Source organism: Syngnathus floridae, chromosome 11 (assembly GCF_059516105.1).
Source record: "Syngnathus floridae isolate MCC-2025c chromosome 11, RoL_Sflo_1.0, whole genome shotgun sequence".
Taxonomy (NCBI): domain Eukaryota; kingdom Metazoa; phylum Chordata; class Actinopteri; order Syngnathiformes; family Syngnathidae; genus Syngnathus; species Syngnathus floridae.
Window position 1 is genome coordinate 9,589,053 of NC_142423.1, and position 27,881 is coordinate 9,616,933.

The window sequence follows — 27,881 nt, forward strand, 5'->3', positions numbered from 1 at the left end:
TTGGAAGGGGAGAGAGACTTTAGACACAAAATGGTAATATTCACTTTGGAATTAGTGGCAATAGTGTTCACTGCAATGTAGTGTAAACATGTTGAGGACACCGCCAAAAGGCGCGAGAGAGACGCGCTGTTGTTATTCTCATCGCTTTTTCACGTTACTTATTGCCCGATCGAGTGCGGTGAACTCGATTAGCCAAATCGACCAATCACAAACTGGTGCGCGTTGTCCGCGAAGCAAAGCGGCGGCCCCTGATTGGCTGACTACGTTGAAGGGTCGTACTTTTCGAGCCATCCTGACCGAAAATGTAGCCATATCCTAGGTACATTAATTTGATATCTTTGCGGTTACGCGACCGTATGGCCGTGGACCGGCACCGCTGGGGAGGTTTAAGTCACAGCCATGTGAGCGTCCGGGTTTGGGTGCTTCATCGTAACCAGAGCGGTTGAAACGAAGATGACGCCGCGTCGCTCCCGAAATGACCGGCTAGCTAGGGTAACAGCTAGCATGTCCGCCGCGGTGGTTCAAGCCTGAGCTGACATTTAGCGAGGTCCTTTTTTTCCCTTCTCCACCCTCCCTCCTGTTTGACATTCGCACCGCTGAGAGCCACTTTTCACGGTAAGTAAGGAAGACATATTCGATGTTTGATGTCTTGCTCGGAAAATTGCCATTTTGTTCTACGAGTCTGTGTGTATGTGTGTTTGGTGCTTTGCCCGACAGAGAAACGCTACCGTAGACATATTTTCCTTTTTTTTTTATTTGTAGCAAACGATCGCAACGCGCTAACGTTCCAAACGGTGAATATAGCCATGTTATATCGTCTAATTTATGCATACATCCGAATGCCGCGTGTCAGCACGGTATGCAATTATTATTATTATTATTTTATCTGCTGTTGCCATAATGTAACTGTGTCGCTTGTTGCTGTTCAGAGCTCAAAATGGCTGACGGACGTCGAGCTACTCGGGTTGGTATTTAGAGCTCCTCAACCGAACTATACACAGCAAGGAGGTGGGAGGAAAAAAACATTTACGGAAATTTGATTGGACGTTAAGGAAGGTGACAGCTTTACTGGCTCCCGATTGGACCAATAGGGACAGGGACGGGGCGTCTCCTTACAGGCAGGGACGTCATACCGACCAAAATATTAGGAACCCGTGGACAGCTCCAACAAGCGCCAAATACTTCAAGTTACTGCAACAAATCAGCCTTTGAAAAAACATTCATACTCCTTTCACCACACCAAAATAGTATTTTCGGACTAGTATAGTTTTATTCCCTTATTTTGCGACACAAGAATCAAACTAGAAAAAAACAGTAATAATTTTAACATATCGTTAAAAAGCTCCTTTGCATTACATTTGACCAGAAGTAGACACCTGGATGAGGATATTCTGTATTTGGCCATCAATTAAACAATTTGTTTTTTCTTTTAAAGTAGGTGTATTGTGCATTTTTCCATGTTTTCAACAAATTGCCAAAACAATCACAAACTACAGTACACTTTAAACACCCTACCTCATGTCTTGTGGAAATGAGCCTGTTTTGAGAGGGCCTCAAGTAAGTGAGCATGTACAAAGACGCAATCTCTAACTGCCCCTACCTGGACAACTTCACAGAGCAATCAAGTATGCGCTATTTTTCACAACCCAGCCCTTTTAGCTGCTGCTAATTTGTAAATCCAACAAACTTAATGTCTCTGAAAAAAAAAATGTTTCCTTTGCTTGTGTTTAAGGTAGCCGGTGTAAGCCCCTCCCATGCAGAAGGCGAGGAGGTGGGAATGTAAGACAGCTGTAATCGCACTCAACATGGGCCGCGCCCGAGGCAGAGGGCGAGGCAGGGGTAGAGGCTCAGCGGGCCAGTTGCGCTCGCCCTCACCCTACAAATTGCAGCTCTCTCCTTCGAGGGAGACGCTGACGTACGCCCAGGCGCAGAAGATCGTGGAGGTGGACCTGGAGGGCAGGCTCCACCGCATCAACATCAGCGATCCCCTGCCGGTGATCACGGAGGATGAGATGATGGCCCAGGACATTGTGGAGTGCAACAGCAACAAGGAGAACAGTGTGCAGACGCAGAGGAGGAAGCCCTCCAACAACAAAGGAAGGAAATATTGCAAAAATGTGTCACAGCAGAACAAGCGACTTGGCTCCCAGCAGCAAACGGCATCCACCAATTCCCTCCAGTTGCAGAGTCCGCTCCCAGAGCCCACCTTCCGTACATTTAGCTCCGTGAGCCCCCTGGAAGCCTCTCCCTTGCCCACCGCCTACTACCGCTTCATTGAGAAGTCCGGTGAGGAGCTGGACAGAGTCGCAGAGTACGACATGGACGAGGAAGACTTGGCCTGGCTGGAGATGGTGAATCAGAAACGAGTGTGCGACGGCCACGCGTCCGTGTCCGCTGACACTTTCGAGCTTCTGATCGACCGTCTGGAAAGAGAGTCCATCTTAGAATCTCGCAGCCTGGCACTGTCGCAGTGCACCGTGGACGAGGACGCGTTCTGCTGCGTGTGCCTGGACGACGAGTGCCTGAACAGCAACGTCATCCTCTTCTGCGACATCTGCAACCTGGCCGTGCACCAGGAGTGCTACGGTGTGCCGTATGTACCCGAGGGCCAGTGGCTGTGCCGCTGCTGCCTGCAGTCGCCTTCCCGCCCTGTAGATTGCGTGTTGTGTCCCAATCAAGGAGGTGCCTTCAAGCAGACCAGCGACGGACGCTGGGCCCACGTGGTGTGTGCCATCTGGATCCCGGAAGTGTGCTTTGCCAACACGGTCTTCCTGGAGCCTGTGGAGGGCGTGACGAACATCCCTACCGCCCGCTGGAAGCTCACCTGTTACCTGTGCAAGCAGAAGGGCCGCGGCGCGGCCATCCAGTGCCACAAAGCCAACTGCTACCGCGCCTTTCACGTCACCTGCGCCCAGAAAGCCGGGCTCTACATGAAGATAGACCCTGTCCGGGAGACGGGCGTCAACGGGACCACCTTCTCGGTGAAGAAGACCGCCTATTGCGAGCACCACTCCCCGGAGGGGTCTCGACGGGACGGGTCTGGAGACGAGTCGGTGGAAGGGAGACTGGTTGGAGGAAGGGGAAACAGGGGGCAGCGCTCTTACACTCAGAGCTCCCCAACGCCACCAGCAAAGAAGGCGTCCAAGGGCCTGAAGAAGAAGAGCACGAAAGGGCCCACGCGTCGTTCCAATGTGCCTGTGCTGCTTGTGCCTCAAATTCCCTCTCACAGGTGAGGCCATCATCATGCATCAACCCACCAAATTAGATGAACATTTGAACTAGCTATGCTTACCTTATGGTATTTGGCGTGATTAGTCCTTGTGGCAATTCATTTGTCTCCTCTACAGGCTGAACAAGATCTGCACAGGAGTAGAAGTCCAGCGGAAGAATCAGTTCATGCAAAGGCTTCACAGTTTCTGGCTACTGAAGCGGCAGTCGCGAAATGGGATGCCTCTAATACGGCGACTTCACTCCCACATGCAGGCCCACCGGACTACCGAACAGGTGAGGAACGGTGGAAAAATATGATATAATATCCCCCCCCCCCCCACCTTGACATTTAGGTCGACGCGTGTTCAACGTGAGTGTGTTCAGAAGGAGCCGGATGAGAAACTGTGCGCTGCCCGAGAGGAGCTGCGTTACTGGCAGAAGTTGAGGCAAGACCTGGAAAGAGCCAGACTACTGGTGGAACTCATTCGCAAGAGAGAGCGGCTAAAGAGGGAACATGTGGGTCATGATTTTGCCAATTCTCACTAAAACCCAAATAATCAAACGATGGACTATGCTTTTCAGATGAAAGTCCAGCAGGCTGCCACGGAGCTGGAGCTAACACCGGCGTTGGTGCTCCTGCGGACGACTTTGGAGCAGCTGCAAGAGAAGGACACTGCCAAAATCTTTTCTCAACCTGTCAATCTAGCAGAGGTTAGTGTCATTAGCTGCAGCCATGTTTCACAGTCATGGTAGTAACGGCATTCGAATCATTCACGAGGTCCCAGACTACCTGGAGTTTGTATCCCGGCCCATGGACTTGTCCACCATGCGGGCCAAGCTGGAGGGTCACGCCTACTGCTCTGTCGCCGACTTGGAGGAGGACTTTGAGCTCATGATCTCCAACTGCCTCAAGTACAACTCCAAAGACACTATGTTCCATAAAACGGCCTTGCAGCTGCGCGAGGTGGGGAGGGCCATCCTTCGCCACGCCCACAGGCAGTCGCAGAGCATCGGCCTGGACCCGAGCACCGGTATGCACCTGCCCGATTCTCCCAACAAGCACGGCTTTCAGCAGTGTACCTGGGATGACGGTGAGGCACTATCTAGTAAGGTTTGCTTGGGCGGACACAACCAAAATCCACACTTACGCATTTATTTTCCCTCTCAACCAGTTGACTCCCTCTTGGACCCCGATAACAGGCTTCACCTGAGCACAGATGAGCAGCTCAAGGCCTTGCTGGACAAACTGGACGTGGTGACGTCCATGCGGACAAGCGGCGGACGCACCAAGCGCATTCGACTACTGCGGCGAGAAATCAACATGCTGAGGCAGAAGCTGAACCAGCAGCAGACTCTTAACGCCAAGGGGGAAGAGGAGGAGGAGGAGGAGGAGGAGACAAAAGAAAAGAAGTCAAAAAGGAAGATTGTGGATAATGGAATTGTGTCTGCAGGTAAAATATAAAAGCTTCTATGACACAGACATTTTGCAGAATAGCTGAATCATTGCTGTAGCTTAAGAGCTGCGAGGGAATTTTCCACAGTAAATCTTTGTGTAAAAAATATACTTTGTAAAACAGGGATCAGCATCCAAAGTCACCCATTAGACACCACTGATCTACTTGATTTTTCATGCTATGCAACGTTATTTTCTACTTACAGATGACTCCCCTCCTGTGTTAGAACTTACGTGTCCGGCGTCATCGCCGCTTCCTGGCGACGCTCCGCTGGAACCGCCCGTCCTGGGCATCGTAACGGGAGGCCGACGCTCTCCAGGGCGCTCCTACAAGCGGCAGAGACCATCAAGAAGCGGCAACAAAAGCCAGGGCGAGGACGAGGCCGAAGTGGGCGAAACGCCGTTTTCCCAACCGGAGGCCGTTCATGAGGGCACGCCCTTGGGGACGCCGCCAGCCTCACCCACGCTGGGCGTCGGCCGGCGCACGTCTGTCTTATTTAAGAAAGCCAAAAACGGCGCGAGAGCTGGTAAAAAGAAATCTCCGTCACAGCACAACGGCAAAGCGGCAGAGGATCCGACCAACGGCGTCCCCGCCAGTCCGCATTCACCCCGTGCCAACATCACCGTCCTGCCACCCACTCCTCCCTCGCCTCACTCACGCCACCTGAGATCTCAAGGCCACAGCTCAGACAGCGAGGCGGACAAACACTCTGGTGAGGGAGATGAGCTTGTTTTTGGGTCTTGTATTTATTTAGTTCAGCAAAATAGAATTTTGCTTGGTATGTCATAACAAAGTCTATAAGAGCTAATGTGGCTAGAGCATAGCGTCTAAAAATGCCAAATGTCTTTGTTTTTCTATTTAGACCTAACAAATGGAAAACACATCTCGGAGGAACACGACGAAGACCAAAAACTCAAGTGAGTGGCTCGCACTTAACTTCTGGCGGCAGACGCTGACGTGGCATTATAGTGTTCTTTCTGTCTCCATTTGTGTCCAGCTGCATGGCGTCACCTCCAAAACGCAGCCGAGGGAAACCCGCGCTGGCCAAGGATCTCATCAACGACATTGGAGATATCTCTGAATCGGGTTTGTACTAGACCACACACACACACACACACACACCTTTTACAACTTGCAACTTGACTTTTCCAAAATGAGTGTTTCAGCCTATATGTTGGAAAATCACATTTTTGGATCATGTCAAATTCTGTAGTTTTTCTCTTTGTATATTAAAAATTCTGATTTGTTATTTCATGTTTTCCACAGGCAAGCTTACACTTCTTTGTCCAGACAGCAAGACGGAATTGGCCCCTCTTGATCTGGTGTGGGCCAAATGTAGAGGATATCCATCATACCCTGCCATGGTGAGAAAGAGCCCACGGCGCACGAGAGCCTCGCTTCCGCCGAGCCGCTGAAAGAGCGATTGTTCATGTATCCCCCTCCCCGTGGCAGATCGTTGACCCAGACATGCCCCAGGAAGGACTCCTCCATAACGGCATCCCCATCCCAGTGCCTCCTGTGGAGGTGCTCAAGCTGGGCGAGTGGAGGCGGACTGAGACTGGACAAAAGCTCTTCCTGGTGCTCTTCTTTGACACCAAACGGACCTGGTAAGATCTGGAATGACCGACCCAACATGCTGGTTTCTGACACCATGTATTGAGTTGTACGGGTCAACTCTTGCAAACGTCTTGCTTGCACGCACTCCAGATGACCAACTATGTGTGTACATGTAATTAAAGTTAATTGTCCATAATAGTTCCCCCATAATTTTCAGGCAGTGGCTCCCTCGGGATAAACTGCTGCCCATGGGAATGGATGACACGGTGGACAAACTTCGCCTGATGGAAGGCAAGAAGCCAAGCGTTCGCAAGTCGGTGCACACGGCGTACGACCGAGCCATGATGCACTTGAACCGTATCCGAGGCAACCTTAACTTCACCCCCACCTCCAACTTTATATGACTTTATTTATGGGGTTGGGGAGTTGAACCTCAAACAAAATACAAACATCTCCGGGTGCTCTGAAGATGAAGGGTAAGTCGTGGAGGGTTAACACTGAGTTTATATGAAATGATTTTTATTTTGACTTTTTGGCCAAAGTTATTCAAGACTTGTAAATACTGAACTCTGAAAAGGGAAACATGTATTTAGATTGTATTTTGTGAAAGTCTCACTTGACACTCGCCTTATGGCTGGACTTAGACACAGCATTATCAATAGTAGACCTGAGAGAACATTACAGTGGAACCTCCAAAAATCGGCTGTGGATGACTTCCAAGTTGTTCTAGTTATAAATATTTTTTTTCAAATAGGAAATAATTAAATCTCTTTTTGTAATAAAATCATTACTAATCATACAAGGCAAATCACACAATTCACTTTACAGGATCTTTAATTGTACTGTTCATATTATATGGAGCATCACATTATAGAAAAGGCACAGAAAAAGCTCATTTTGGACGTTGCACTGTATTTTCTTTTATTTTTTGCACTTAATATATTGTGGTCCAGCCATGATGTGATATATAGTATGTGGGACTTGTAGTCTGTACCTATGTTTTTCCATATTGTGAAAGTGACATTGTATGTGTGGAGTACCTGCTAAGTGCATACAAAGACTACTGCGGTCGAGCGACTCAAATCGACTTAAAAAGCACAAACTGGCTCCATTGTGTGCGTGTGCAGGAGTGCATGTGGCACATATTATGTGACTCTGATTACTAAGCTTAGTAAAAAGTGTAGTTTTTGTGTAGTTTTGTACATATGTAAATGTTTGTTTATACCAGCTAACAGGAAGTAATTTAAAAGGAATGCAATTTTAGAATTTTAATTTATAAAAACAAAACAAAAAAACAGTGCTATTTTAAAGCAATGAGTCAAATACGGGAAAAGACTTTTGTGTGTACGATGCTTCATAGCTCTTTGTAACCGTGACGACATGTCAGGAGGTTTTCTTTAAGAAAAATAAAAAGTCAAACGGCACAAGACCATTCGCCTTTCCGAGGCAGATCTCATCTGCAAGAGGCCATATTTTCTCAAACAATAAAAGCTGTTTCAATCAACTGAATACTTCTCTTTTTTTTTTTTTTTTTTTTGAGGTGGAAGACTATATATATTCCATTTAAATGATGATAGATAGTTGGAGTCCTGCTGTTGAAAAAAAAAAACTAACATATTGTGGGTTGTAACAGACAAACGTCACCTGTTTTAAGTTGGGGTTTTTTTTGCACTACAGGGGAGCACTAAGGCCACAGTGTAAAATAATTATATCACAAAAATCTTTTTCCAGCAGTCATAAAAATAAGGTCAGATTTTTGGCCAGAAAAATGTTTCACAACAATCCAAACTTAACAAAACCAGAAATCAATGATGAAAAAGTTTTTTTAGGGGAGAAAAGTCATAGGTAAATTTTAACAGGAAATGTAGTTTTGGCCTGTGAAAAAAAGTGATAATCTTTTAATATGCTATCAGATGCCTGCTCTAGTGCGCTGACCGGGGTGACTGACAGCAAGCAAGTCGCGAGCCAGAATGCAAGCCACCAATAGCCGGAATGTGCGTCATGGCAGTCACGTGACAGCTCGGTTGAACTCAATGGGGAAAAAGAAGCCGGGGAGGGCTTTACGCCGGCTGTCTTGACTTCAACCCCGGCCGGCCGGCATCTCACAACGTTCTCTCTGTACATTAATCAATCTTTCTGACCGAACCCTCTGCACTATGAAGATCTGGACATCGGAACACATATTCAAGTGAGTACCAATGCAATGATTCGTCGATAAGTTGCATCAGACTCATATTATGTACGGCTTACACAATTCAGAAAGTGGAACATCCGGGTACTTGATGGAGGGTAGCTAATGAGCTAGCATGCTAGGGACTTTTTGTCACCACGTTCGTCGGCTTTAGGTCACTCATGACATCATAGCTGGGATGTGAAAATGGTACAATGCGTCAAGTGCTAAAAGGCGCGTGTATGTTAAATCGGCGGCGTCGTTGTTGCATAAGCGGCCCGTATCGTTGAGTAACCTTTCCCCCACTTTTCCCTCGCTCCCGCACTGTGACATCATTAGTCAATCGCTGTCGAGGCGCGTGCACGCGTTTCCATGGAAACCCGACACTTTGACCTTCGACTCTCTCGCTGTAAGATGCATCGTGTTTTCTTTGAAAGGACCTTGACCTTTGTTCTACTTTAGTTCCCTTACGTCAGGGTTAAACCCTTCAGTGTGTGTGCGTCTAAGTTCTGTAGTGTGTGTGTGTGACTGTATTCATTAATTTAAAATCTTTGAAAGTGGTCTTGACTGTTTATTTTCCTCCAACAGTCACCCTTGGGAGACGGTGACCAAGGCAGCAATGCAAAAGTACCCTAACCCGATGAATCCCAGCGTGTTCGGGGTAGACGTTTTGGACCGGACCATCGACAAGCACGGCCGCCTCCACAGCAAGAGGCTTCTCAGCACTGAATGGGGTCTTCCCTCGATAGTCAAGTCTGTGAGTACCCAAAGCAATCTATTGCCACAAAGCTATTTCTGTCTTTGGACAGAAGCGTTGGATCAGGTTGCTGACTGGAGCGTAGTAATAGTGAGTGCAGATTTTGTTATGGCTCTGCTGCAACCCGTGATGGCATGTGATGTAACTTTCTGAGTTAAAATAAGAGCTCACGAGAACGCTAAAGTGCCCCGTCTGTGTCGCGGCCCCCGTGACCTTTGCAAGGACAAGTAATTCAAGTGAGCTATCGCGTGGCTCTTGTGTCCTCATGGGCAGCTGACATCTCTGAGGACGTTTTAGGATGTGCTCGCCATCTGTGATCATCCTGTCTATGAATATCCTTTTTAATTCCCGCCTCGGTTAATGATGCACACAGGAATGCGTAATCAGATTGTCTGTCCTGAGCGTGACTAGACGTGTTAGTGGAAGCTGTCCCTTTTGATTCAGTGTGAATCTCAGTTAGGTTCAAGGAAGTATCTAAATTATCCACAGTTGTAAATGTATGTTGAATGGTTTGGTTGGTTGTCTGTATGTCAGCCTCACAAAAAATGTATGTAAAGATAGTATTGGTCATTATATTTTTGCAAATTCAGAAGTTTGTCTTCACATTTGTCCTCAGATCATTGGCAACACACGGACGTGCACGTACATTCAAGAGCACTCGGTCGTGGATCCGCAAGAGAAAAGTTTGGAACTTCAGTCCACAAATGTGAGTGTGTAATAGTTTAGGCCATCTTACCTAACAATGGGCAATTTTAAACAAATGTTTTTACAAAGCTATTAAAACAAATATCAGCAGTTTTTGATGCACAAATTTTGTCAACGCTTTCTTTAATGGTTGTAAAGAAATGTTCTAATGAGCTTTTCTGGAATGAAGCCTTGCCTGTTGTATAGTTGAGTATAATTGTGCTGTACTATTTCGAGACTCGTCTGACAACTCCTTTTTGAATATTCCCCACATTGCAGATTACGTTCACCAATTTGGTGTCTGTGGATGAGAAGTTAACGTATAAACCCCACCCTGAGGATTCCAGAAAGTAAGCTCATAGAAACATAATGGTCTGCAATACAAGAATTACAAGAAATATTTTTAAATATTCTTCTCCACAGAACAATCCTGACACAAGAAGCTATCATCTCTGTAAAAGGAGTAAGTCTAAGCAGCTACTTGGAGGGCATTCTAGCCAGCACCATCTCAACCAACGCAGGAAAGGTAGGAGATCCACGAGACGTCATACAGACTACGGTTTAAATATGAGACAACTTTTTATTGATTACTCGTCCAGCTTTAACTCTAATATCACCTGGCAAGTTGGAATCTTGCTGGTCGCTTCAGGCTATCACTTATGTTCCACATTGTCTTTCTCCAGGGCCGCGAAGCAGTCGAGTGGGTGATCCGGCGGCTCAACACTGAAATCGAGGAGCTAGCGGCAACAGCACGCGGGACGATGCGAACCCCGTTGGCCGCCGCTGCCGTCACTGACAAATGACCTCCGCTTCCTAATTTTCCACCAAAGCATCCCCTGTGCCTTGGCTGTCGGGGGTAGAAACTCAGGGAACTGTGGAAAAGGGAGGAAAACAAGTGCCAAAACCTCTCAGGCTGAATTTACATTGCATGGTTCAAGTGACATGGCAGTGTAATAATAATAAGTTGTGTCACTTGAAAACAAACCTGGAAATAGACACCCCCAAAAATTTGACTTTGGCACTATATTTTGAATTGGGCACTTGAACCTGAAGTGGAAATCCAGCCTCAGAAAAGCACCATCGCCAGTGTTGTGTTTTGACACAAATATGGCATGTGTCAAGCAAATGTGCTAATTGTGGCATGAAAGAGTTGAGGGCACAGAAGAATCGCATTGTCAAAAGCATCCCTATAAGCAAACAGTTCTCTTCATTAAATTTGTTTTATATGGTAGTGCTAGAATGGTTTTGCGCATTACAGGACAGTCAATGGCGGAAATGTTAGTATTTTTTTAATTTTATTTTTTGTGTTGCATCTTCAACACTCAGACCTCATATATATAACATTCTGTACTTGGTATTAGTAAATGAGTTTGTAAATTATTAGCTGTTATTTAATAGTTATGTATTTAAGTTATGTGAAGGGATCAAGTTAGCTTGGGGTGGTTGTGTTTTGATGAAGTCTAGAATGGTTGGTTGGCAAATTTACTGTGCTTCCATGCGTGAGAAGGCTGCTTCTTAAATGCAGTAGTCCCCATTTGCACATCTAACTCAGCTACACATTTTGAAGGAGCAGATGGAGCTGAACATTCGTGGTAGTTTTCATACTGTTACAATGGACAGTGTGGTTGTTGTTGTATTTTTAGTATATTTCTTTGAATGTAACATATTCTGAAGACGGACTTTTAAATGAAGCAAGTTGGAAATTGTAACGTGCCTCTGTGAAATCTTGCCAACTTCAAGATCGTGCTAATGTAATAAAAGCATTTTGATGACTTTGTAAATGTACTTTGTCGTTTCTTAAGTGTCATTCTAACATGGACTTTCAAGTTTAAAACAGAATTTGCCTCATTGATTAAAATATTACCTGAATTAGCCTTAAGTTCTTTGTTGTTCAATTTTTGATGTTATTAACTTGATGTACTTTGATTAAGTGACTACTTTGATAACGTTTTGTACATACATTTCCACTTGTGTCGCAACAATATTACAGCAACATTTCTTTGTATATAAATATATCCATCTTAGATTATTTGTCCTAGTGTAGTTGCCGTACATTAGCGACCTTCTGGGCATGCGCCGTAATACACGTAGCGCCCACTAATAGTGCAATTGGGCTTGCCAACGACTCACGCAGGTATGCACACCACTTAACGATTTCGCTATGCATTTAAATCCATTAGGTAGTCACCTGGCTCCTTTTGTTCTAGCAGACACGGTCTCTATTATTGTCGCTTTGTTACTTGTTCAGAAAATAAAGTAAAACGGGCTTCCGGAATTGGACGTTGAATACATGTATGTGGTTGTGAGATATGTGAGGTATGTGGTTGTGTTTAGAGTTTTCCCTTAAAATTCAAAACACTTGTTAAGTAAGCACATCGTACCATTTAACATGCCTCTCATTAACCCCAAATAAAGGTCAGATAGTCTCGTGGGTTTTGCCTGAAATTTTTCCTTTTTAGCAGAGGCCAAAAGGTTTTGTGCTGATATTAAATACAATTTTGAACCATATAAAATATAATTTGGTTTTGTTGATTTGAATTGATCTGATAAGTAACATTAATAGTGAAAAAAGTTTTATCTTCTTATTACGTCTAGTCACGCGCAGTTTGCCTTCACGGCTGTTTTTGGCTGGGACCATACAGGGTGGAGATCCCACAAACATCTTCTTTTCCATAATTTTTTCTCTTTGTGTATTTGTCTTTATGTGCACTCTGCAGTTGAAAAAATGAAGAGACGTGCGCTATCGCAGGGGAGCCAGTGGTGCCGGGTCATGTAGTGAGTCCAAGTCAATCATTACATACACACAAACACACATGATACACTCTTTTAACTAGTCAGTCTGACTTTTGAAACACTAGAATTACTCGCCTGCTAAACTGGAACACACTGACTAGACTTCCATTTGAACATTCTTACAGGTAGGTGGAAACACCAGGCTTCCACTTGTACGATAGCAACTTATGAAAGCAGCCAATGGAGTTTATTGACTAAGAGTATATCCACATTGTGTTTTTTTTTTGGGGGGGGGGGGGTTCAGTTCTTGTTTGTTTCTGGGGGTTTCGCCATTCACTCTCCTCTCCGTGGAGTTAAGATGCAGTGATTTGTTGTTGTTGGCAGAACCAGTCAGTTTCGGGATCGAACCGGTAAAATGGAAAGTGGGCATTTGAGAACAATTGAAAAGCTATCCTTTATTTTTTTCCCCTCCAATCTTAGGTAATCACTTCCATGGCACGCGTTCTCTCCCTGATCCGGACTCAACCATTCCTTGCTCTCCTGGGGAGGAGGACAATGTCACTCGACCGTGGGGCGCGGGAGGTGTTTGCTGCGGCGGTGGAAGGCGTACAGCCGGATATCGTCATCCGGCAGAGTTTGGAACGCCAAGGCAACTCCATGGTGGTCGCTGGCATCTGCGGTGGCAAGTTCCCGCTGAGAAACAATGTGCACGTGGTGGGCTTTGGAAAAGCGGTGCTGGGCATGGCCGCCGAAGCTGAGAAGATTCTGGGAGAACATTTGGTGGGAGGAGTCATCAGCGTGCCGCATGGCATTCAGCAGACGTTACGGCAGCATGGCAAACAGTAAGCAACAAGATGGAAAAGTTACTTCAAATATTATGTATTATAACAGGAATTAGTATAATATACATGTATTTTTGTCAAAGTTAAAAGAAAATGATTTTTAAAAAATGTAGTAGAAAAGTAGTCACAACTTCAGAATTATATGTAACACACTGTAATATTATTAGAAAATAAGTTGGGTTTTTTTTCTTCAAAAGATGAGATTCCACTGAAAAAGCCAGAAGATTATTTTAATTTTTCTTTGACATATTGACACAACTGTGGAAACATTCCGACTTATGACATTTGTCACTGCAGCCACCTGCTGTTAAAGGAAAGAAGCCATATCCAAGTCATGGAGGGTGCTCAACACAACCTGCCCGACGCCGACTCCCTGAAGGCAGCAGAATGTATTGCGAGGCTTGCAAATGCGTTGACGGAGGACGACCTGCTTCTCGTGCTGATTTCAGGTACAGTAACAAATTTTCCGATTCAAATCAGTTTTCATTACACCCATCGTATTTCTATATTACATTTTTAACTTTTTGTGAGGGTGGTCAGGATTGTAAACCCCTTGTGATTGGGTTGGGTGAACATTATCTTTGTGTGATCAGCACTGTTGTTGAAAAACTAGGTGGGGGCTCCGCATTGCTCCCCGCACCCGTCTCGCCAATGACGCTCCAAGAGAAACTGGACATCACCCGTAAACTGGCAGCCGCCGGCGCCACCATTCAAGAGCTGAACACCGTAAGACGTGCCTTCTCCTTGTTAAAGGGAGGAGGACTTGCACAGTGTGCACACCCTGCTCAGGTATTTTCTGCTTTTAATTTAATTTTTGTTTGATTTTGCCATAAGGGATTGTAATTGGTTTACTTAGTTTTTGTAAAAAACATACAGTAAAACCTTCACTTTATTGCTGCTCCTTGCAGCAGCCTGCTTTCAGGCTATGTGCATTTGGGTACAAAAAATATTCTCTAGTGAGCCAATGAAAAGCCAAGCCAAAGAAAAAAAAAACCCACTGACAATATTTTGGAGGTAATATATTTGTGTGGTTTTTAGTGATTTTCTTTTCATCCAAAAAAAAATATTTTTCAAAAACTGAAAATGGATATAAAATGTATGAAATAGGCAACAATGTTTTTGTGTGTCTCTTCAATGAGGTGGTGGCATTGATACTATCAGATGTGATCGGTGACCCACTGGACCTGATAGCGAGCGGCCCCACAGTGCGGGGTCCGATATATCGTGACGAGGTGCTGGCAGTCCTTGAGTGCTACGGCTTGCTGGACTCTGCCCCTGCCTCTGTGAAGGACGTGCTAGCTGGACTTGGTTCGCGCCAGGGAGTTGAAATAGACGAGGCCGGGCGCGTTCTCAACGTAGTGATCGGCTCCAACAGCATTGCCCTCCAGCACGCTGGCCGCCGGGCGCTTGAGCTGGGTTACCGCCCCATCGTGCTCTCCCCGGGAGTGTGCGGTGACGTGAGGTCAGTGTCCCGTCTCTACAACCTCCTGGCCCACTTCGCCTGCTCGCGTGGGGAAAACACGTCAGAGCTTGCCGCCGAGGTGATGAAGCTGGGACCGGAAGTGGGAGTAGAGGCCGCGGACCTTCGGCGTGTTATGCAGAGTTTGGAGCGTGATCGCACGCAAGGACAAGGTATTACATGCGTGCTGGCCGGGGGTGAGCCCACCGTGGAACTCATAGGTAACGGCCGCGGGGGTCGCAACCAGGAGCTGGCTATGAGAGTGGGCCTGGAGTTGAGAGACTTGCAGCCCCTGGTAGACAGTCCGGTCTTCCTGAGCGGTGGAACCGACGGTCAGGACGGGCCCACCGAGGCAGCGGGAGCTGTCACGGATGCGGGCTTGTACAAGGATGCTCAAAAACAACAGTTGGATATGCTCAGCTTTCTTAAAAACAACGATTCTTTTACTTTTTTCACTTGTCTATCTGGTGGTCGCAACTTGGTTGTCCCGGGGTTAACCTGCACCAATGTCATGGATGTGCACGTTCTGCTCATTCCATGTAGTGCCAAATAGCACGCAAAGGATAACTACACGGCATTCTTGCTATTCTTAAAGTTTGTGGGAACCACAAGGGTTTTGGTGAAGGGAAAAAAAAAAAAGTTAATGTGAAAAATTATCTATGGCAGGGCCTTTCAACAAGTTTTGTCCAAGGAACTCGGGGACCACTGGTTTGGTGGAATATTATTTTATTTTAGCATAGGTCCCCTGAAAGTTCAACGGCTGTAGTACTCAATGCACTTTTGAAAAGAAACCTATTTCGGGGCATCTTTTGCCACTATAGATAACGCACAGCCATCTATCTCCTCCACAGCTCATACAGTAAACTATATCTTATTATTCCAATAAGATTCAATTTTTTTTCCATTTGTGCAATGCAAGATTTCTAATTCTTTAATTCAAAACCAATGATACGTTATTGCTTCAACTTCAGCCAACAAGTGATTTATCATAGGAGCTGTTTTGTGTTAAGAAATGCTACTGTTTAGTTCTGTATCAATCAGACACTAAAATTCTAAACCAACAATGACGTTATCTTAAAATCAATATTTGTTTAGCTTTCTTGTGCAAGTTTCAAAAAGTGGCTCCACAATACCCCCTACAAATTCTTTACAAAGCATTCTTAGTTTTAGGTTTCATCTCGATCTGTGAAAGTTGGGACATACATGTACAAAACAAACCTCTTTCAGAGCAGTATGCTAATCCGGTATGCGCAAATACCACAAGCATGCAAATACCCAATGTGGCGCTTTGTAGTTGTGTGCTGCTCTTTTAATTATTATAAGTCTGTGTAAATAGCTGTTAGCTATTTCTGTTTTAGTATTGATGGTGCGTCATCTAACACTCACAGTAAAATAGACTCTTAAAACTTAAAAGCTGGAGCTGAGCTTCAAATGCAGAACATCTTGACTGTGACACTGGTCAACCATGTTGACATTTGTACAAACTCCTACTTGACCCCAATATCTTGTGAGCTACCAGAGTGGGTCAAGGTACTGTGTCTTGTTAAACAATCACAGACACAATATAGGTATTTAGAATCCATTTTGTATTTACAGTGGTGTTTTACAGGCGCATGTACAGCAAATACAATAAAAAGTCAGAATGGTTAGGTGCATTCAGGATCCCTGGGAGTTTCAGAAGTCCAACTAATCCCTATGAGACTTGGATGGTTGACCCGCTGTGTCCCCCCTGCGACAAAGACAAAATGACATTACACAATGACAATAAAAACGGTTACTAACAGCAATAGTTAACGGATCCATACCATCTGCCCAGGCCGGACGTTGTGTCAGGTGTCCCACCGTTCTGCCCGCTCCCTGAACAAAACACCAAGTCAGCCAAAGCCCTACGTTAGCAAGGGGCTGGTGTAAATAATAATAATAATAATACCCACCTTGCCGGTAATACATGTCGTTCACCGTGTTCCCGTAAATCTTCCAAGCAAAATGAATAGCTAGGAGACTGAAAATCAACCAACTGAGAAGGATTTTAAATATGGAGACTCTCAAATCGTTGGCGAGCCAGTCCTCCACGAATTCGGACAGAAATGACAAGCAGCCGTCGGTGATACAGGACAGAAACTCAAAGTCCCAAGGCTCCTCCATAATGCCCGCTTACTTTCAAGCGTTAGTCCAGTAAATCAAGTGAGTACTTTAGTCGAACATCGCTCACTGAGTAGAACAACAAGCGCAGCCAGCTCGCTGAAGCGTAGCCAGCTACGCTCGCTACGGAAGTGTGTTCGGGGATACGAAGTGACGTAGTTCCGTAGAATTCATGCCTGTCATTAATGCAATTTGAAAATGGTGAGGAAAAAAAAAACCTCTTAAAAACAAAAAAACATTGCTGATTCCTCCCCCACTTTGAATAAAAACGTAGGTTGTAATGTAATCTTATATTTTGTTCTGCAGAGTACAGATGTCAAGTTCTTTCGGAAATGTAACACTAATGGGGAAAACATAAAATAATAATAAAAAAGAAGAGTCACTTTCAGATTCGGTTTTCCGAAAGGAACATTTAACAAACATCAATACATTGTGAAATCGTGAAAGGTAAATGTAATATTTTTATTGTAATTGGTTTTGTTTGCAATGAAAAATATTAATGTTATGATATAAAATGACCTCCCGCTCGTGCATGCGACATTACGTTGCGTACTTCGGATGGATAGAATTTGACGTAGTTTACGTAGCACAATGACAAATGAAGCGAGCCTCTGTCTAATGCACAAACAAGCATTAATAATTGCCTTTTATTATTTTAAAGTTCTACACCCAAGGTCTTGATGAAGAAAAAACAGCGTTGTTAACATTTTGCTTTTGCCGCCGATTAAAACGTACTTTGGAGGCGGGGCCGCCTGGAGCCAACGAGTGACCCAATTGGCTAACTGAGCGTGACGTCACCAAATCCGGACGCATCTCCTGCTGTAAGAGAAGCATTTGTTTTCTTATCCCTGACGTTTTGTATTCAAGCCTGACGACCACCGAGACTTCATGTAGCAGTTTAGGAATTCAGCTTCGTCTGTACACACACACACACAAAACGTAAGTTCTACCTTTTGGTGTGCTTATTATTGCACCTCACTTGTTATGACGACTGTTAAGCCGGGGCTTAAATTCAACTGGGTTTGTGCCGCTTGCTAGGTGGTTAGGCTAGCAGCTGGCGTCAACATTCACCGACGGGTCAAATATGTGCTAAGGAATGAAAAATGCTACTTCACCGTTGTATGTGAGATACCATCACCCTCAAAGGTTCAACTGAAGACTAATTTTAACAAACGGGTTGCCTCTGGGCGATCACTCAGTCACGTTTGCATACTCGGGTTTTATGTTTGTGGTGGGGTATTATCTAGACGTGTATAGCGAATTCCACAGTGTACGTTATGTGACAATACTCTATCAGCAACTTTTCTCTGTCGTCATGTGAGGCCACGCGAGTATAATTGCTGCCATTCATCCATGTGGTTGTTCAACAGTCTTGGGATGTCTGTTAAAATACAACTGCAAGTTATTTTCATTACTTGGGTCGTCACGCGAGGTGTCAGAGAACCTCTTGAGTTAGGGTTAACTCCACATTTGTACTGTGATTTTTGGGTGTATAGTTTGTTATGGTGTGCAACAAAAAGGATACAGAGGTCGAATGTGACTATAACCATAAAACAGGAAATGGAACTTGACACATCCATTCATCTGATATTACGCTTGACCCCATTATGGCTGATGAGTTGGAGACTCCGTATAGGATTACCTAAACCGGGATTCAATCTTAGGACCTCTCCACAACCAGACGGGCTAACCTCGATTTGTCCTTTCACCCTACCCCCAAAACCTAGTGACTGGGATGGTATCATGGACATGGACAATCAAGAGGGAGAGACACAGGGAGTCAAGATATGTCCACCCTTAGAAGTTAACACAGCAGGTACAGTAGTCCTCTGTATATTTGCAGGTTACGATTCACAAATTCACCTTTTATGATAATACCAATTGTCATTTCACCATTGTGGTTTCATCTCAGCAGCGGACACCCTGGCAACCTCACTTTCACTTTTGGGGAATCACATGTTTCCCGATCTGGTGGCCAAGAAAGCTGCCCTTGAAGAGACGCGAACACAAGATGGTGCAGAGGAATCCCCTCAGGAGACAGAAGGCTCTCTTCCTCCTCCGGCAACCGAGCCGGAAAGCGAGGAGCATCAGGACGACGTGGCGAACGGCACGCAAAGTGACTCTGGAGAGTTTGTCGTCACCGTGCTGGCCAAGGCCAAGTTGGAGGAGCAAGGCCTCGGCGTGAAAGGTCGCTTGTCTCCGCTGCTGGAGGTGGGAATGCAGGAATCTCCCACCGCCGCCCACGGCCCTTCCCACCGTGACGAGGACGTGACGGCGGAAAGCTGGCGGCGGCACAGGAAGCATGTCTTTGTGCTGAGCGAAGCCGGAAAGCCTATCTATTCACGCTACGGCAGCGAAGAAGCTCTGTCATCTACGATGGGCGTCATGATGGCACTGGTGTCCTTTGTGCAAAGTGGAGATAATATTATACGCTCCGTCTACTCAGGTGAGCATCACGAAAATAAGTCATGTGTGTGATGTAATGACATTGTCCTAGTTATTTCATCACTTTGTTTCGCTTGTCCTTTTTTAAAAAAAAAAAAAAGAAAAATACATAGAGTTGTATTTTTTGAGTGGGAGCTAAATGTGTGTTTCCCTGCGCATCTGTCAGAGGAGCACACCGTGGTTTTCCTCCAGAAAGGCCCCCTGGTGCTCGTGTGCGTGTCCAACAGCCGGCAGTCGGAGCAGCAGCTGCGCGGCGAGCTCCTCTATGTCTACTACCAGATCATCAGCATGCTCACGCAGGCCAGCATCTCGCGCATCTTCGAGCACAAGAAGAACTACGACCTACGGCGTCTGCTGGCGGGCTCCGAGAAGATCTTGGACGGCCTCCTGGACCTATTGGACTCGGACCCCAGTTTCCTTCTGGCGGCTGTGCACTGCCTGCCGCTCGCCTCCTCCCTCAGGGACTCCCTCAGCCAGATCTTACAGAAGGCCATCACGCCCAACTTGGTCTTCTCCATCCTCATCGCCAAGAACCAGCTGCTGACCATCGTGCAGGAGAGAGCCGTCATCGAGGACGCCCGTCTGGAGCCCGCCGACGTCCACCTGTTGCTCAACCTCATCGGCGCCTCCTCCGCCTTCCAGGCCGGCGAGATCTGGACGCCCATCTGTCTGCCGCTCTTCAACCCCGACTGTTACTTCTACGCGTACATCTCCTACTTGGACCCGCCCGAGTGCACCGTGTGCCTCCTGCTGCTCTCCACCGACAAGGAGGCGTTCTACGCCGTGGCTGAGTGCAAGCGGCGCATCGAGGAGGCCATGGCGGCGCAGGGCTCGCTGGGCCTCATCGCCAAGGCGCAGTCGTACAGCGTCGGCCAGGTGGGCGTCGCCGACCTCAGGCACTTCATGTACAAGCCCTTCGACGTGCCCGACAACCACCGCCAGCTCACGCAGTTCACCAGGTCTGATTCTTCTTCGCCGGTGATTCTTGTGTATGACTCTAACGTTGACTTTGTTGACCCCACAAGCCCCGAGATGGAAGCCCCGTACCACACGGAGGAGGAGAAAATGAGGCTGTTGGACCTTTACCGTTACATGCACAGCCGCATTCACAGCAGCTCTCGACCCCTGAAGCTCATCTACCACGTGGCGGAGAAGGAAACCCTGCTCGCGTGGGTACGTCGTTTGGCATTTCTTATTAACATTAGATTTGATGTCATTTTGACTTTTGGGTTTCTGCTTCAGTTTGAATTTGTTTTTAGGGTGGGTACTTAGTTTACTCAATTTGAGTTTTGATCACTGTTAATATGAGTTCTTTCTTAAATGGAGTGTGTGGTGTAAGATAAAAAAAAGAAAAAAACTTAGTTATTATTGTGTCACAAAATAGGTCTTCATTCTTCTTTTTTGGTGATTTTTACACAAGGTGACGAGCAAGTTTGAGCTGTACACATGCTTCAGTCCACTGGTGACCAAGGCGTGCGCCATCACCGTCATCACCAAGCTCCTCCGCTGGATCAAGAAGGAGGAAGAGCGCCTCTTCATCAGGTACCCACCTAAGTACTCCACCACGCCCAACCCCGCCAAGAGCTCACGAGGGGCCAAGGCGGAACAGACAGACTCGGCCGACAACGGCTACCTGTCCTTGCTATGAGGACGCTACACTTTGACACTCAAAAGCTGAGGTAGGTAGGGACACCTTTTAATTTTCAACGAACAGAACTATTTAAGTGGTTTTAGTTTAGTTTTAGAAAACTATGAATGTATTGCACACGGGAGACGACCAGCACGATGCAAGCAGAGTTGGACAAGCGGGAACATCCTTGCAATAAACCCTCAAAGCCCCCCCCCCCCAAAACAATGAACCCACAACTGCTCATAAGATGGAATGATGATGATAATAATGAACTGATTATTTGTTTTTCATCAGTACAATGCAGCCCTCAGAGGACTTGAGTTAGAATTGTGGTCACGTAGAAAATAATATTACGATCATAAAAATTTAGTCTAATAGTTGCAGAGTTGCCCAAGTCATATTTGAATGTCTTTGGGAAAATAAATTTAACAAAAACAGTCTGGTTGCCTCAATTCAAGATTTGTGGATTATCATGACAATGGACGAATGACAATCGACACAGACCTCAAGAAAAAAACCAAAATGTTTGACAAGCACACTGGTGTTTTTGTTGGTGTTGTGAAATGACTTAGGCAATTTTGCTAATGATAAGTTTTCCAGTTCAAAAGTTTTATTTTTTCTGGATTCACCCTCCCCCTAAATGGCTTTGTTAAATGTTTATTTCTTTTCTAAATGAAATGTTTCTTATCTGAAAATAAACCGGTAATCTAACAATAATGAACACAAAAAAAAAAGAATGAAATGGCAGATATTTTTCAGGATTTTTTTTGGGACAAAGAGTCATTTACAAGAATAGTCATTTTAAGGTATGAAGTCAAAAACGTATATATTTTTCAAGCTAAACATTTTTATTTTCTCAAGCAGTAGGTCTATTTTTTTCTTTAAAATAGCGTTGAGTGACATAACAGGAACACCTTTTTGAGTGTTTAGGGTTTGCCAAAAGCTGTATAATAATTTCACATTTGCAAGTTTTTTTCCCCTCTGGATCTCTTTCCTCCCTTCCCTAAGAGCTTTTCAGCATCCTTACTTCCTACTTTTGCTTTAAGTTTTTTTTTTTTTTTTTTGCTTCCTTCATCCTCCTTTCCACTACTAAAACCTCCTTTGTGGCTTCCTGCATTCCCTACTTATCTCCTTGCTTTCACCTTTGACCTGCTTTTTTTTGTTCCTTCCTAACTATCCTTTTTTTCTGCCTTCCATCATTCCTCCTTCCTTCCCTCTCTTCTACCTGCTTTTCTGCCTTCCTGCCTCACCTCATATCTATGTATTTTTTCTTTTCTTCTGACTTTCCTTCCCTCAAATCCTCCCTTCTTTTTTTTCTTCCATCCTTCTTCCAATCAATTTTTATTAATGAGTCCTTTCTTTGTTACTTTTTTACCTCCCCAACTTCATAACTCCCCTTTTGGCCTCCCCTCTATGATGTCAAAATAATCTATGTAGTTCTTTTTTTGTCCTCTGTTAGTGAGTACTGCATTATTCAAATAACCTTCAGTGTTATACAATTGTCCCCCATGGACGGCTGAAAGTTCTATGCAACCTTGGAAGACCAAGAACACAGTTTAGGCTGCTGACTGCAGTGTCAACAGTATGATATTTATGGAAATACATGTCTGGTTCCAGTTCATTAGATTTTTCTATGCTAACAGAAGGACACTGCAGTGGCTATTCTGATTCTTTTACACGAAATTATTTTTTTTTTTATCATGTAAAATGATGACTTTATTCTCATAGGTATATCTGACCATAATTTCATAGCTTTACTTATGGAACCTAACTTTTGGGCACTCAAAATTCTACGACAAAAATTGCATTAATAATTTGTGCATGGTCACAAGCCACAACAGAATACACAAGTTTATGCAACTTTATTTCTGTACTTATCGGATTCCACAGAGACTCAAGGCGGTAAAATGCGTAATCTCAAAGTGCCAGGCTGCTCACAGTGGGAGGAAACCAAGTGACAGCCAAGCACACTTTATCAGCATCAATGCGGTCCATCATACAAAGTCAAGTCAATTTAATATAGTTTCCAAAAAAGTTTTGTTGATTACACAAAGACGTATAAGCACCATGCAAGAGTAAAGACGAGAGAAACAAATATATTACTGTAAAATAAAGCTGTGAAAGAAATATGAATTGTACAAGATGCATTACAATAATAACATTTTTATTTTACGGAAAAAATGCTAATACTATACTATGTAATACTATTCATAGCAATATAACTTTTTTTTTCTCATAACACCCTGACTTTATATACAAGCAAAAGTAAATTTATAGTCGCAGTGTTACCACGTCAGGATTTTTCCTTAACTTTTGCATAACATCTTTACAAACACTTTGAACGTAACTAATCACAAATTAAATGAAATAAAGATGAATTAAGACAGAGACAGTGAAGCCTTAATACAAAGTCAAGTATCCCTCCCATTGTCCGTCAGGTCAACAGCAGTGCACATAACTAGATAGACATATGACCTTTGACACCAGTGGACAATTCAAAAACTTCAATGAAACTAACATGCATGTTTTTGCATGGGGAGAACAAACACCACACAAGAATTCCTAAACTGAGATTCCAGCCCCAAAAAATTTGAATTGTGAGGCAGATGTGCTAACCACAATTTGCTGCCCGTTTGCCAAACATATTTTATTCAAATAAACCTGCAATCCAACTTAAAAACGTGTATAGCCAACGTACATTTGTGTAAATATTTCATAGCACCAATTTCTCATTGATTTTGGATTGTCAACATTTCACGGTACATCCTCATCCGCAGTTTCCCTCGTCGTTTCTGTCACCATTTCCGTCGTAACTTCCATCCGGGACTGAATCCTCGTGGCTGTAGCCATGACGGGCGGCTCTTGCTCGTATTCGTCCTCCGGTTCGGACTCGGCCGTGGCGTCTTGGTACTGCAGGTACTCTGAAACCAGGTCGTTGAGGTTGCCCTCAGCCTCTGTGAACTCCATCTCGTCCATGCCCTCGCCGGTGTACCAGTGGAGAAAGGCTTTGCGCCTGAACATCAAGGCGAATTGATCGCCCACTCGGCGGAATATTTCCTGAATGGCCGTGTTGTTGCCAATAAACGTGGAAGCTAGTTTGAGGCCTCGGGGCGGGATGTCGCACACGGCGACCTTGACGTTGTGTGGGATCCAGTCCACAAAGTGGTTGCTGTTCTTCTGCTGGACGGCCAGCATTTGTTCATCCACTTCCTTGGTAGACATCTTGCCGCGGAAGACTCCGGCGACCGTGAGGTAGCGTCCCCGTCTGGGGTCGCAGGCCGTCATCATGTTACGGGCGTCGAACATCTGCTGGGTGAGCTCGGGTACGGTGAGGGCGCGGTACTGCTGACTGCCGCGTGGGGTCAGCGGGGCGAAACCGGGCATGAAGAAGTGGAGACGGGGGAAAGGCACCATGTTGACCGCCAGCTTCCTCAGATCGGCATTGAGCTGACCGGGGAATCTCAGGGAGGTGGTGACCCCACTCATGGTCATGGACACCAAGTGGTTGAGGTCTCCATACGTGGGAGTGGTGAGTTTGAGCGTGCGAAAGCAGATGTCATAGAGCGCCTCGTTGTCGATGCAGAAGGTCTCGTCCGTGCTCTCCAGGAGCTGGTGGACCGACAAGGTGGCATTGTAGGGCTCCACCACAGTATCGGAGACCTTTGGTGAGGGCATGACACTGAAGCTTGTCATGATACGGTCGGGATACTCCTCTCGGATCTTGTTGATCATCAGGGTCCCCATGCCGGAACCCGTGCCGCCACCGAGGGAGTGAACCAGCTGGAAGCCCTGTAGGCAGTCGCAGCTCTCGCTCTCGTTCCTCACCCGGTCCATGACCTGCTCTATCAGCTCCGCCCCCTCAGTGTAGTGGCCCTTTGCCCAGTTATTGCCGGCACCTGAATTGCCTGGATTGACAACAGAAGGGCAAAAGTTGGAGACACAAACATAACAGAATAGATGATGAAGAATATAGAATATGCCAGTGACTATTATCTGTCTACATGTTTTGCTTCACCATTTTTATTCCAATGCACTGCAAACCAGAAGCATTGAATTTTATTGAGTTCACATTGCCAAAAATGTGCAGAAAGACATTTTGTGTTTGAAAAAACTCACAAGTCGAGTCACTCGTATATCAAGACACCATTTGTATTCAGGATATTTTGGATATTCAGCTCACCATGAATGAAGTTGTCCGGCCTGAAGAGAGCACCGATGTGACTCCCTCTGATGCTGTCCATGGTGCCGGGCTCCAGGTCAACCAGCAGGGAACGAGGCACATATTTACCTCCTGGAGACACATTTGTCATTAGTAAGTCCATCATGGAGTCTCGTGATAATGCCTTACTTACCATGTGCTTCATTAAAGTAGACATTGACTCTATCCAATTGGACTGTGCTGTCGCCCTCATAGATGCCCGTCTTGCTGATTCCATGTTCTGCGCTGATCACTTCCCAAAACTGATAAGGAAAAGGCATATGTTGTAATGACTCTGTTGGCTTGAACATATGGATGTCTTACTTTTTTGGGGGCCATTTTAATCATCCCATTGTAATGTGTCTCTTTGATAGGATTCAAATTTATATTACGTTAAATTTAGATTGTGCTATTAGGCAAGCACACTTGACTGACATCTGTATGTGTGGCTTATTATCTCGTTTTTCCTCTTTCTTGTTTTGCGTTGGCCACGATAAAAACAGAATGACCCACCCTCAACCAGTCTTCGCCCTTATCTCCTCCCAGAATGCCCGGCAGAAAACACCCACGTCACACACTGTTAGTGGAACAGTGATACCAAAATTTGAGTTAGAGTGAGTGCTACAGTGTCACTGAATATCGGTGGAGAACCGGGATGGTCTCAACTCCCAATGTAATGGAATTTTCTTCCAAATGTAGAGAATATGAGAATATACCAAATAGATAGTGTCTATTTTGTTTTGAAATCAATTTCAAAATGAATTGTTACCTCTAAAAAATAAAATGAAATCAAACATTTGCAATCAATGTGAATTATATTAACATCACCATCATATTGCTATTGTTGGATGTAATAGCTTCATTTTATTCTCAATTTAACTGTCTGTAATAATGTAAATTCAAAAAAATTGTGAATACATTACAAAAAACGATACATATTCGTATATATAGTATATATTTTTTCTCAACTGTCTATTTTGTTTAGTGCATCTATTTACATGCATTTATTGTTAAAAAAAATCATTCATTCATAACGTACTTTTAAACTTAAAATACACATTGTGTAATCATTCTGATTGTTAAATACTAGGACATAGTAGTAATTATAGGACAACAATAATTGAATTACCTTTGAGCCGATTTGGTTGCCACATTGACCAATTTGCAGATGTACAATTTCACGCATGATGACTCAGGCATCAACTGCAGTTGGTTAAGCGGGTGGGTGCCTCTGATAAGCTGGAGGGCTCCAACTGGTTATATGTAACCACTCGTGACATCATCACTGATGTCAAGGAGGGAGGGAGCCTCAACGGGGGACACCCCAAAAGATGCTCCAATTTCAGATGTGCACATTATGAATTTGTGATATAGACTAATAGCTAACTAATGGATTTCTAAAATATGACTTAAAACACGGCCTATACAATGACAACTCAGACCATCTAGCCCTCAAATTAGTTACATTTTAGAGCAACTTGGAAGTCAACAGAGCATGGTTTTGTGTGGTTCCACTGAACAATTGTTTATGCACAGGTTGTTGTCGGCGCACCAGGATCCCAGGTGCTCGACTCGACCCTGTAGTCCTCATTGTTGACGATAAGGCCCATCACCATTGTGTCGTCTACAAACTTGGTGGACTATTGGTCAGAAAGTCCATGATCCAGTTTCAGAGGGATGGATCGATGGTTGCACAATTTGGGGATGGTGTTGAATGCTGAGCTAAAGTCAACGAACAGTTTTCTCAGGTGTTCTCAGTGTTGTTCAAGTGGAGTGAAGTGCTGTCGAGATGACATCATCTGTGCATCTAAACAATCCTCATATGTTCTGTATTACCGTATACTTGAGCCTTTAGAAAACAATTATCACCTCAGTGAGTTGCGTCACAACTTCATAAAACTGTCTGCATGGGTCATTCGCCAGCTGCACTACTCATCTGCACTGACCTTTATGTGTTTTGCCCCGAGCTCCTTCCTGTTACCTCCTCATGCATTTTTGAGTGTATGTGTGTCTGTTTACTGGTGTGTCTACCTTTGTGGGGAAAGCTCATGTGTGATGCAACCATTCTGTTTCTGCTCAGGTGACAGCTAGATAACAAAATTTAGGCTACTTCTGGAAAATGGGGTGGGGGAAAGGGGTGAATTATAGAACAGGAAATTGAACTTAACTGTGATCGCAGAAAAGGTTTTGATGTGAAAATGGAAAATGCGATTCATTTGCAATATATTCTATTAATTCTAGCTGTACATACTAAACGCCCCTAGGTGACAGTATTGCTCTTCAAACACCTTCCTGTTCCGTCTTCATTAGTGTTTTGTCAGGCTCAACTAAATTTCGCTTTTAGTTTGGTTCGCATTTGCACTGCAAAAAATAAATAAATGAAAAAAAACGACGACAGAGATGTTGCATGACTTTAAGGCTGTAATAAACAATTATTTTAGTAATTGATTAATCTGACGTTTAGTTTCAACGAATCAGATAAAAATATGTTAATTTCCATTCGTTTATTAAAAATTTGACATTTTTTCAAATTATGATTCAGTTAATCAGTCCATCTGTCAAGTGATAGAAAATAGGCAAATATGTTGATCTTTGTTTTC

At 44.8% G+C, this 27,881-nt stretch overlaps 6 protein-coding genes across 14 annotated transcripts; 4 read left to right on the forward strand and 2 right to left on the reverse strand.

Annotated features, from left to right (window-relative positions):
- The first annotated feature begins 254 nt into the window (after window positions 1-254).
- Window positions 255-7,730, forward strand: brpf3a (bromodomain and PHD finger containing, 3a). 3 transcript variants are annotated; one of them, XM_088388782.1, is made up of 13 exons: window positions 255-615; window positions 1,733-3,229; window positions 3,348-3,504; window positions 3,586-3,726; window positions 3,793-3,921; window positions 3,989-4,301; window positions 4,383-4,661; window positions 4,870-5,376; window positions 5,527-5,581; window positions 5,662-5,750; window positions 5,931-6,028; window positions 6,117-6,271; window positions 6,439-7,730. In XM_088388782.1, the coding sequence occupies exons 2-13, from the start codon at window positions 1,755-1,757 to the stop codon at window positions 6,623-6,625; spliced, it is 3,585 nt and encodes a 1,194-aa protein (XP_088244908.1). In that variant the 5' UTR covers window positions 255-615; window positions 1,733-1,754; the 3' UTR covers window positions 6,626-7,730. The 3 variants fall into 3 exon arrangements, with proteins under 3 accessions (XP_088244908.1, XP_088244909.1, XP_088244910.1); XM_088388783.1 differs by having other exon boundaries at window positions 3,595-3,726; XM_088388784.1 differs by having other exon boundaries at window positions 3,598-3,726.
- Window positions 7,731-8,232: 502 nt separating this feature from the next.
- On the forward strand, window positions 8,233-10,799 carry LOC148390955 (PRELI domain containing protein 3B-like). Its single transcript, XM_088388788.1, has 6 exons — window positions 8,233-8,409; window positions 8,980-9,148; window positions 9,765-9,854; window positions 10,112-10,182; window positions 10,256-10,358; window positions 10,516-10,799. The coding sequence occupies exons 1-6, from the start codon at window positions 8,378-8,380 to the stop codon at window positions 10,633-10,635; spliced, it is 585 nt and encodes a 194-aa protein (XP_088244914.1). The 5' UTR covers window positions 8,233-8,377; the 3' UTR covers window positions 10,636-10,799.
- Window positions 10,800-11,871: 1,072 nt separating this feature from the next.
- On the forward strand, window positions 11,872-16,513 carry glyctk (glycerate kinase). Of its 4 annotated transcripts, none has more exons than XM_088390696.1 (6): window positions 11,872-11,966; window positions 12,550-12,607; window positions 13,046-13,407; window positions 13,705-13,856; window positions 14,021-14,196; window positions 14,547-16,513. In XM_088390696.1, the coding sequence occupies exons 3-6, from the start codon at window positions 13,058-13,060 to the stop codon at window positions 15,417-15,419; spliced, it is 1,551 nt and encodes a 516-aa protein (XP_088246822.1). In that variant the 5' UTR covers window positions 11,872-11,966; window positions 12,550-12,607; window positions 13,046-13,057; the 3' UTR covers window positions 15,420-16,513. The 4 variants fall into 4 exon arrangements, with proteins under 4 accessions (XP_088246822.1, XP_088246825.1, XP_088246823.1 ...); XM_088390697.1 differs by lacking the exon at window positions 11,872-11,966 and adding an exon at window positions 11,985-12,148; XM_088390699.1 differs by lacking the exon at window positions 12,550-12,607 and having other exon boundaries at window positions 11,945-11,966.
- Window positions 16,432-17,165, reverse strand: tcta (T cell leukemia translocation altered). Its single transcript, XM_088390704.1, has 3 exons — window positions 16,801-17,165; window positions 16,672-16,723; window positions 16,432-16,595 (listed from the first exon to the last, which is right to left on the reverse strand). Exons 1-3 carry the CDS (start codon window positions 17,009-17,011, stop codon window positions 16,553-16,555), a joined length of 306 nt encoding a protein of 101 aa, XP_088246830.1. The 5' UTR covers window positions 17,012-17,165; the 3' UTR covers window positions 16,432-16,552.
- A 614-nt stretch (window positions 17,166-17,779) lies between these two features.
- Window positions 17,780-21,520, forward strand: LOC148390958 (vacuolar fusion protein MON1 homolog B-like). 4 transcript variants are annotated; one of them, XM_088390693.1, is made up of 6 exons: window positions 17,780-17,947; window positions 18,736-18,824; window positions 18,924-19,454; window positions 19,620-20,412; window positions 20,479-20,626; window positions 20,874-21,520. In XM_088390693.1, the coding sequence occupies exons 2-6, from the start codon at window positions 18,752-18,754 to the stop codon at window positions 21,099-21,101; spliced, it is 1,773 nt and encodes a 590-aa protein (XP_088246819.1). In that variant the 5' UTR covers window positions 17,780-17,947; window positions 18,736-18,751; the 3' UTR covers window positions 21,102-21,520. The 4 variants fall into 4 exon arrangements, with proteins under 4 accessions (XP_088246819.1, XP_088246821.1, XP_088246818.1 ...); XM_088390695.1 differs by having other exon boundaries at window positions 17,782-17,947; window positions 18,921-19,454; XM_088390692.1 differs by lacking the exon at window positions 17,780-17,947 and adding an exon at window positions 18,136-18,154.
- Window positions 21,521-22,930: 1,410 nt separating this feature from the next.
- LOC148390959 (tubulin beta-6 chain-like) lies at window positions 22,931-26,508 on the reverse strand. The gene is made up of 4 exons (XM_088390701.1): window positions 26,411-26,508; window positions 25,436-25,544; window positions 25,264-25,374; window positions 22,931-24,988 (listed from the first exon to the last, which is right to left on the reverse strand). Exons 1-4 carry the CDS (start codon window positions 26,465-26,467, stop codon window positions 23,838-23,840), a joined length of 1,428 nt encoding a protein of 475 aa, XP_088246827.1. The 5' UTR covers window positions 26,468-26,508; the 3' UTR covers window positions 22,931-23,837.
- Window positions 26,509-27,881: the final 1,373 nt, after the last annotated feature.

Excerpts from the sequence above, each read along its gene's own strand:
- brpf3a (XM_088388782.1), top strand. The coding sequence starts at position 1,755 with ATGCAGAAGGCGAGGAGGTGGGAATGTAAGACAGCTGTAATCGCACTC. Across the intron at positions 3,230-3,347 it reads CCTCAAATTCCCTCTCACAG|GCTGAACAAGATCTGCACAG; the intron begins GTGAGGCCATCA and ends TCTCCTCTACAG. Across the intron at positions 3,727-3,792 it reads AGCGGCTAAAGAGGGAACAT|ATGAAAGTCCAGCAGGCTGC; the intron begins GTGGGTCATGAT and ends TATGCTTTTCAG.
- LOC148390955 (XM_088388788.1), top strand. The coding sequence starts at position 8,378 with ATGAAGATCTGGACATCGGAACACATATTCAA. Across the intron at positions 8,410-8,979 it reads ACATCGGAACACATATTCAA|TCACCCTTGGGAGACGGTGA; the intron begins GTGAGTACCAAT and ends TTCCTCCAACAG. Across the intron at positions 9,855-10,111 it reads TGGAACTTCAGTCCACAAAT|ATTACGTTCACCAATTTGGT; the intron begins GTGAGTGTGTAA and ends CCCACATTGCAG.
- glyctk (XM_088390696.1), top strand. The coding sequence starts at position 13,058 with ATGGCACGCGTTCTCTCCCTGATCCGGACTCAACCATTCCTTGCTCTC. Across the intron at positions 13,857-14,020 it reads GCTTCTCGTGCTGATTTCAG|GTGGGGGCTCCGCATTGCTC; the intron begins GTACAGTAACAA and ends TTGAAAAACTAG. Across the intron at positions 14,197-14,546 it reads AGTGTGCACACCCTGCTCAG|GTGGTGGCATTGATACTATC; the intron begins GTATTTTCTGCT and ends CTCTTCAATGAG.
- tcta (XM_088390704.1), bottom strand. The coding sequence starts at position 17,011 with ATGGAGGAGCCTTGGGACTTTGAGTTTCTGTCCTGTATCACCGACGGC. Across the intron at positions 16,724-16,800 it reads CGACATGTATTACCGGCAAG|GGAGCGGGCAGAACGGTGGG; the intron begins GTGGGTATTATT and ends TGTTTTGTTCAG. Across the intron at positions 16,596-16,671 it reads ACGTCCGGCCTGGGCAGATG|GGGGGACACAGCGGGTCAAC; the intron begins GTATGGATCCGT and ends TCTTTGTCGCAG.
- LOC148390958 (XM_088390695.1), top strand. The coding sequence starts at position 18,752 with ATGGACATGGACAATCAAGAGGGAGAGACACAGGGAGTCAAGATATGT. Across the intron at positions 18,825-18,920 it reads CTTAGAAGTTAACACAGCAG|CAGCGGACACCCTGGCAACC; the intron begins GTACAGTAGTCC and ends GTTTCATCTCAG. Across the intron at positions 19,455-19,619 it reads TATACGCTCCGTCTACTCAG|AGGAGCACACCGTGGTTTTC; the intron begins GTGAGCATCACG and ends CGCATCTGTCAG.
- LOC148390959 (XM_088390701.1), bottom strand. The coding sequence starts at position 26,467 with ATGCGTGAAATTGTACATCTGCAAATTGGTCAATGTGGCAACCAAATC. Across the intron at positions 25,545-26,410 it reads GCAACCAAATCGGCTCAAAG|TTTTGGGAAGTGATCAGCGC; the intron begins GTAATTCAATTA and ends TTTCCTTATCAG. Across the intron at positions 25,375-25,435 it reads CTACTTTAATGAAGCACATG|GAGGTAAATATGTGCCTCGT; the intron begins GTAAGTAAGGCA and ends ATGTGTCTCCAG.